General features: G+C 43.5%; 1 protein-coding gene across 4 annotated transcripts in view; it reads left to right on the top strand.

The window, feature by feature from the left end:
• The window catches only part of tet3 (tet methylcytosine dioxygenase 3), a 37,632-nt gene that overhangs the window by 7,869 nt on the left and 21,508 nt on the right, over window positions 1-8,255 (top strand). The window contains exons 1-2 of one of the 4 annotated variants that reach the window (XM_034873060.1): window positions 476-743; window positions 1,416-1,475. Coding sequence is in view for 2 of the 4 variants with exons in the window: in XM_034873064.1 (XP_034728955.1) it covers window positions 1,416-1,475 (60 nt within the window). In the remaining 2 variants the exon portion in view is untranslated. Of the gene's footprint in view, window positions 1-474; window positions 744-1,415; window positions 1,476-6,759; window positions 7,332-8,255 lie in introns of those variants that run through there. The other 3 variants (XM_034873064.1, XM_034873062.1, XM_034873059.1) reach the window with 3 other exon arrangements.

Raw genomic sequence — 8,255 nt, 5'->3', positions numbered from 1 at the left:
TCTCTCTCTCTCTCTCTCTCTCTCTCTCTCTCTCTCTCTCTCTCTCTCTCTCTCTCTCTCTCTCTCTCTCTCTCTAGCCGCCCTCACTTGCTCTCCTTCTATTTCACCCTAGCAGCAGAGCCCAGCCCGTCCTCTGATTGGTGGACGGACTGCCTTTGTGTGCTATCTCTAGCGTGACGTCTCTCTGGCTAGCTGTGTGTGTGTGTGTGTGTGTATATACATTTGTTCATGAGTGTATATGTTTGAAGAGAGACAGAGGGGGAGGGGATGGTAGAGGGGCATTTACATCATGTATGCATAAGGAAAAGGAAAAAGAACGAGTGGGAGCAAGAAGTGATAGCGATCACCGAAAAAAAATCCCTCTTCTGTGTGTGTGTGTGTGTGTGTGTGTGTGCGTATGAGCTTGTGTGCGGTAGACCTATTGGCATACTAGCAGGAGAGAGCGAGAGGGAGGGGGTAGAGCAAGAGACCAAGCAACACACAGAGAGAGAGAACGTGCGTACGAGGGCTCATGTAAAGCCAGATTAAAAACACAAGATGGCTTCCTGAATGGGCTGCAGGAACACAGACGAGAGAGAGAGACCGAGAAAGAAGAGTGGAGAGGTAGAGAGAGAGAGAAAGAGATAGCAAGAAGAAAGGGATAGAGGGATAGAGGTGAAGACAAGAGGGAGCCAGAGTCTTCTGATGGGGATTCGGCAAGCGGACGGAGGAGTACAAACCAAGGCAGCTCAGAGGCTTGGAGGGTAAATATTCATTGCTCCAGACTATTTTAGGATTGAGTGGAAGGGGGGAGATGAGGTTGGCGGGACAACTCAAGACAAAACACATCATTTAACATTGAGACTGTCAGGGCCATGTAGACAAGGTGGACACTGTGCCCAATAAGAAGGTGCTATTACTTTACAATAATTAGCCCTGCTTTGATGAACCATTTCCATCTATTGCATCTGACTATCAGATAACCTATTTTACTTTATTTTGCCAATTTACCCTTTAAAAAACTGGGTTATGCAGACTTGTCTAATGCATAAATTAGGGAGGCTGCGTCAGGTCAGGATACAGACATTACATAATTCTATAATTGAAATTGTGTCTTGCTTTGCTGTCTCTTATATTATATCCCAGCAGTAGAGGGAAGTGCCGGCTAACACAAACACGTTTGAACACAAATCAAAGAAAAGGCATTTGTGTGCATGGGGGCTTTTTGATGGGTGCTGAGGACGACAGGAATGATGAGGAAAGTGTGTGTGAAAAGGCATACATGTTGTACCTGGTGGTCCTACTGTCCATAATGACAAGTCTTTTTGAACAGGCCCTTGTCGCATTATTCTATTGATTGTTATTCTCACCCCCTCCCATCTCTCTCTGTCTCCTTCTCACTCCCCCCTCTCTTGTTCTGTTGAATGGCTGTGCAGGTGGAATATTTTGAAGAAAACCAACAAGGCTGCTTGGGAGACCCTGACCTGGCAGCTGAGGTAGGAGAGGGCATTGGTTTTGTGTCTCTGTGCTGTTCTGTGTGTCATCTCTGTCATCTGCTGGTAATCTCTGTCCATTTTGTTTTGATTCTCACCTGTTTGTTCATCTGTGCCGTGAGGGTCTTGTGAGGTGTAAATGTGGTGGTTTGTCAGTGAAGCGTCCAGGTCCTCTACTCTTTCTGTGTGTATTTGCACATGCATTTCCACAAATAGGACTCCACTCTGTTAGTTTTGTTATGTATGTATATGTGTATGTATTTTTGTGAATGGGTTTAAGCATCAATGCATATTTTGCAGAAAAAGCAGCGATTGTGTTGCTGGGTTGTCATTTGTCTATTTGCTGCTCTCTCCGGCAAACACATGTGCTCATTATATTAGCCCCGATAAATCACAGGGTTGGAATAAAGGTGCAGCAAATATCTTAAGGCAGCCGCCTTCCCATCCAAATTGCCCTGCTCGGAAGCCGGTGATATTAAACTTTAGCTTTATCTCCAAGCTGTGGTGAGCTGAGCACCTCAGTGATGAAGTGGCGGCGTTCTCAGTTTAAAGCATCCCACGCTGCCCGCTGATTGGTGCCAGAGCTAGGCATGTGTAGATACAAGAGACCAGGGAAAGCAGGAGGGAGGGAGGAGGAGAAACCCTACGCGCTGGCTCAGGAGCCAGGGGGCCGTCCTTCTTCTCCTAGGTTCTGGAGTCAAATGAGGTAAAGGGAGTAAAAGTTAGTGGGTCACGCATGCGTACGTGTTTGATTGTCGGGCATAGTAACCTGTGGCGTGTGGCCGGTGAGAGCTGCTGCTCTACAGCTTGCCGAGTCGGGGCACGCTTGTTTGTTTATTTGGAAAGGAAGTTTGATTGGCGAGGATTGATTAAGCACCGAACAAGCTGTCTGAATTCTGTGCTGTCCGCTCCATTAGAAGAAAGAAAACTTTGATTTGACTTGCCATCACATGCCTATTGAACCATTTCAGTGTTGTAAACTTAGACACGTGCACGTGAGAACATATGACTCAGGGACGTTTATGCTGGCAGATACATTCAGCTTCACTACAGCGATGGCATATAGGTTAGTCAATCCTTTTCAAATGTCATTAATTGGTTTAGCTCAGTGACATAATCTAATTTACTTCTAAGGCTGCTCTAATCCCTGTCTATGTGTAGTCTTTTCATCTACAAGGTATATACGGCCATCTGGTTTTCAGGGGGGAAAAAGGAAGGGAAGAAGTTTGTGTTCTCTGCCTCTGCATGGCTTTCCTGAGCTCCTGTTTGTAGAAGGATTGTGTCCTTGGTGGAGTATCCTTGTCACACATTTCCCTGGTTACACAAAGACAAACCCGGTCTACACCCAACAAGCTGAGGGTATTTTTCACAATTGAAATAATGTAGTTTTACAATATAATTTATCAGTGTATTCAGGACCCACACGACAGCTGCAACATGTTAGTACAGTAGACATGTAGACATGGTTAAAGCTCGTCAGACAGCACTTGCAATGATTTATTTTCAGTTTTGCTGTTCCGGAAGCAAACCTGAATTAAGAGTTTACCACAACAGGTTACAAGACAGACAGCCAGCGCTCGCAGTTTTTTTCTTCCACGCCCATACACAGGATTTCCTCTTTCTGCATGAGATGAACTTCACACAGTCGCCTGGCGGGAAAGAGTCAAAAGCAGAGTAGAAACACTCAAACCACCACAATTGCGTTGACGGCAGATGGAACGTTTGTTAATCATATGTTCTGCCTCACGTGGAATCCCCAGCCTCGTTCGCAAAGGGTTAACACTGACCTAGTTTCCGTGGTAACACTGAATGTCTGATGACATCATTGCTTTAATTTTAGCTCAAGTCCGGCATCCAAGGTTGGTCACATGACCAACTAGCCAGCACCACATGTGTGTATTTGTGTAAAAAGTGGTTTGATATATTGCACAGACTCAGGAAGTGACATCAGTGCTTCCATTCAGCGCTGGCTTTCGATGTATTTACTGCTCTATAAGGTTTCCACTCATTCAGTAAAGAACTGCAGCTCTATTTCCAGTGTGCTTTGATGCCCAACTAAAGATCTAATGGCTGATTAAAATTTGAAAGTCAACAATTATACCAGTAGTTGAGGTTCGGTTTCCAAGATGCACAGATCTTCCTTTCAATCTAAAAGTCACGTTGTCGACTACAACCTTGCATTCAAACCCAGAAAGAGTAGGCTGCCACCAAGTACTGAACAACTCTTCAGTGTCTTCAGTATCTACAGTGAAATGTGTAGAAGTGAGAGTGGTTGTCACTTAATGTCAATTAATCAAAGCTAAAAAATAAGGGCGATAGAGCCTTTGCAGTGGGCACCCCCACCCTATGGAACAACCTCCCCATGCATATTAAAGCTGCACAGACCTTACAAACGTTTAAATCGCTGCTTAAGACGCACCTGTTTGCTGTGGCTTTTAACCTTCGTTAACCTGGATTCTGATGTTTTAAGGTGTTGTTTGTCTCCCCGTGATGTATTTTGGTTGGAGTGATTTTTACACTTGTTATTTATGTATTTGACATCGACCCGGTTCAGCACTTTGGTCAACTGTTGTTGTTTTTAAATGGGCTGTAGAAATAAAATTGACATTGACATTAATGCTTATAAAATAACTATTTCATCAACGACCCTTCCAGGTAAACCCTCATTGGATTTCATTTCAATGTATGTAATCAAGTCACCAACAATTACCTCACTTGCATGGAATCATTGATTTATAGAAGCTTGCTAAGCTCTGCACTGTTATAAAGCACTGTTATTTATGATAATTAGCAGATGTTTGTCTTAGCACTGTCTGTTCTGCTATACTTCTCATACCTGCATAAATGCAGTGAACATAGCTGAGCCCCGGGCTGGATCAATACCCTGCATGGCACGACGAGTTGTGGTTGGTGGCTTGTTGGCGTTGTTGGTGGTATCGGTGTTTAATATCGGGGGGAGGTTGTCGGCCGCCTGGTGCCGCAGTTAATAAAAAATGAATGGAAAGAGAAGGAGGAGGAGCCCCAGCTGTTGCTCGAGCTCTTTAACTCTCACCTCTCTGGTGGCTGCTCTGCTGTTCCCACTGGGCACACACTTTATTCAATCCTGAATCCCACTGCTGCCTGACTCTGCCAGGTTTTATGTAACGCAGCACCACAGCTGTTGGAGTTTTCATCACATACTATTGGAACATGCACATAAAAATATTGATTTCTGAAACAATGGAAGTATATTCATGTGAATTCTGTGAAGGTATCCAAAAGAGGTGGATTAGACTGATTACAATGCAAGACAGGGCATACAACTGGTTGTAGCTCAGAAATGCATGGCATGTAATGCGTTCTCAAAAACGTCCCATTAAAAGGACAAAAGATCATCTAGCCCCTCATTAGAATCCATTTTGACCTTGGTTGTAAATCAGGATGATTTAGTGTATGTAAAGTACAACATGGCTTCATAGTGCACAGTGTACTGGCCCTTTAAGCCCGGCTACGCCTGACTTGAACATATGGGAAGCTAATCTTAGCCCAAGTCCTGAGAGAGACAAGGCTGGCAACCAGCCACTGTGCAGACCTGAGAAAGGTTTCTCTCTGTTTTTCTCTCTCATGTCTGAGCAATTTGTGATTTAAACCCCTAATATTTTCTCCAAAAGTCATCACAAAATCACCTGGGCTGGGATGTGTTTCAAATGAAGAAAACTGCTCTAGTATTTGAAACAACTGTGTTCTGTTAATGATTACATCATTGTCCATTTAGATTTGACTGTTCAGCGGTTTTTCGTGACTTGGCACACATTAGTCTGGCAGGTAGTAGAACACAGTGTTCTTATGTGGTTTTTGAACCCTTTTTTACTTACTTCTTTTCCATCCATTTCCCTTATGTTTGTTGTCTTTGTCTCAGACTCAGTACGTATTGTATGTATTGATTACATTCTTCTCCTTCTTTCCATACCCCGAACCTCAGGCACAAAGAGCTGCCTCTTAAAAACAGCGCCCCCTCCTCTTTCACCTCCGCCTTGTTATTTCTTAGTGACTCCACCCTGCCCAACAGCCCCCCACTCATCACCACCTTTCCATTTTTTCTCTCCTCCCTCTGAAAACCACTCCTCCCTTTCTCTTTGTGCGGAGTGCTGAAGAGTAGTGTGTGTGTGTGTGTGTGTGTGTGGGGGGGGCCTTCCCCAGCTGGGCTATTCGTGCCAACTTGCACGTGCCGAAAGTCAGGAGGTATGACTCAGTCTGGATACCCTACACTCAGCACTACGGTCTACACCCAAACACACCCTCAACCTAACACCATCCTGCCTGGGAGCGTGTTGGGGGTGGAGGGTGGAGGATGGAGGACGGAGGGTGGAGGACGGAGGATGGAGGACGGAGGGTGGAGGGTTTAGGGTGGAGGGTGGAGGGTGGAGGGTGGAGGGTGGAGGGTGGAAGCAAAGACAAAGAGAAAGAAACAGCCAAACAGACAGATGCAAGGTTGAAAGAACAAGGTGATGCCTAAAATATGAATAATATGTTAACAGTCTGTTACTCATTACAGACAGACAGATGGAAAGCATAAGTACATTAAAAGATACATATACACCCTTAATATAGGTACACACTCTTATAGTGGATGTGCAACCATTTTCTTTTATCATATAAAATACAAAAAAGCAATGTCAATTATAGTACTATTCAGTATATATCCTTTTCATGAAATTAGTGATATCCCAAAATATTTTGTGCCTGGTTTGTTGATAAAAAACACAAAACTAGTCAAAATTAATAGTAAACTAACCATAATAGGAGATTACAGTAATACATTGGTCCTATTTGTTTAACCAGGCTGAAACACTTTGTGTTGCTTCTGCTCTGTTCAATAGGAGCTACTCAATGCTGCTTTGCAGCCTCTTGTCCTGCCCCCCAATAAACCCAGTGACCCTCAGTGAACAATCCAATACTGTATGCATACTAGCATGTATGTGTGCACAGACAAAATCAATGAAAGTGTGCCTCTGCATTTGTTGCCAGTGTGTGCATTTGTTTAGTTTCTTTGCCTCTGTGTATATGTGATGAGAAACAGGGAAGTGTGTGTTGGGGGGGACACTGAGAGAAAAAAAGAAAGTGAAAGGTAAAGCAACAGAGAGCAAAGAAAGAGGGGGAAGGAGAAAGACTGAGAGTAACAGAGTGTGTCAGATGAGATGACCTTGCTATTGGACGGCAGGGCAGTATGGGTTGGGAGTGGGGGAGTGTGGAGGTAGATGAGAGCCTGCTGACAGGAAGAGATAGGAGGAGGGAAAAGGACCCTCATGTTAAGACAGTGATGCTCATGTGAGTTGCTTAATGGCTGCTAGATAAAGCTTCTTTCCTTTACCCTTCCTCCCACTGTAGAGAGGTGCTGAAGGTGCAGAAATAAGGGGATGACTTCTTGTAAAGGTTATTCACCCATGGTACCCTTCAAACAGTTCTCTATTGGTTTTTGTGTGTTTCATACACACAGACCTCCCACTACCGATGCGCTGGTAAAATTTAAATATTGAATGGTTTCGTGTATGAGGGTTTTATGTCAGGACTTTGTTTAGAAGAAAAGAAAAAGATGACTCAGGCTTAGTCATATGCAAGCCAACCCAACACACACTGCTGCGGATGGACTTTTGTTGTCAGTCATCCCTCCTACAACCAAGACCTTTCCTCTGTGCTGCTGAGAAACAGTGAGTGTAAGACAGAGAAATGAGAGAGATGGAGAGAGAGAGAGAGAGAGACAAAGGCGTGAAACAATGCTTTTGGTTGATAATTTGACTAGATTGTGAGATGAAGTGATCGATGTGAGAATTGGAGTGACTGTTTTATCTTCTCTCAATGCCAGGGTACAGCAGATTTACCGTAAGTAACATACTTGTTTATGTTTTCCATTTCATTTTCACCCAAAAAGTTGAGATACTTCAACTGTCAATTTCTCTTGAGCTCTTATTGTGAAGTGAACACAGTCACATTAAAAGTTAACTGGGACATGGCTACAGACTATATACCTTCTAGTTATAAAGTAATCTGTCACGTTGTTCTGTTATCTAGAGGAGAAGTCACCCTTTGTGCGCCTGAGGGGATTTCAGGAACTATTGGACAAACCTGAATGGCAGCATGTTGGGGTTGTTTCTGTATATGGCTTTGATGGTGTAGAGCAAATTTTATGGTTGTCTCTATCATTGTCACATTTCTTAATGATCTAGCACAGCCAAACATGGTTAAGGTAAACAGCAGAATCGTTGAGCAATGTTTTACCTGAAATGACACCTGCTTTGTGCAGCTGGTTTTGAGCCAAAACAAGCACGTGTTTAAATCAAGAGTAGTCTTCCTGTAGTTTAGTTTTACCTAACATCCGCAACACATTTTTGGAACAGACAAATTTTAGGTTTGAGGAGGTTCCTTCTATGTGGATGAAGTACTGCCTCTCGGTCACAAGTTCAGCTTTCGTTTCTGTTTAGTTTTTTTAATGTTCATTTAAAAATGGTGATAGTGTTATAACCATGTGGTATCATTCATTCAACAGTTTATAATAGATCTAGTTGTGATGACTGCTCTTCTGTCAAAGTGTCTTTTAGCCTAACAACTGTTAGCTTTGAAAAATTATTTATTGTAGTTGAATAGCCGGTATCATTTTTTGATAAGAGTGTAGCATTAAAGGACAGAAAAGGTCTGTTGTGTTTAGTGGTTCTTTAAAAGGAGGAACTGTGCGCCGAGAGCATGTGATTCGGGTTGTGGGTCTAGTCTTGAGCTCGAAATGATGTGTCATTGCAGCCGGGGGGGGGG

The sequence above is a fragment of the Etheostoma cragini genome, chromosome 5 (assembly GCF_013103735.1).
Source record: "Etheostoma cragini isolate CJK2018 chromosome 5, CSU_Ecrag_1.0, whole genome shotgun sequence".
In the NCBI taxonomy this organism is placed as follows: Eukaryota; Metazoa; Chordata; class Actinopteri; order Perciformes; family Percidae; genus Etheostoma; species Etheostoma cragini.
This window is presented reverse-complemented; position numbering and strand designations above follow the sequence as displayed.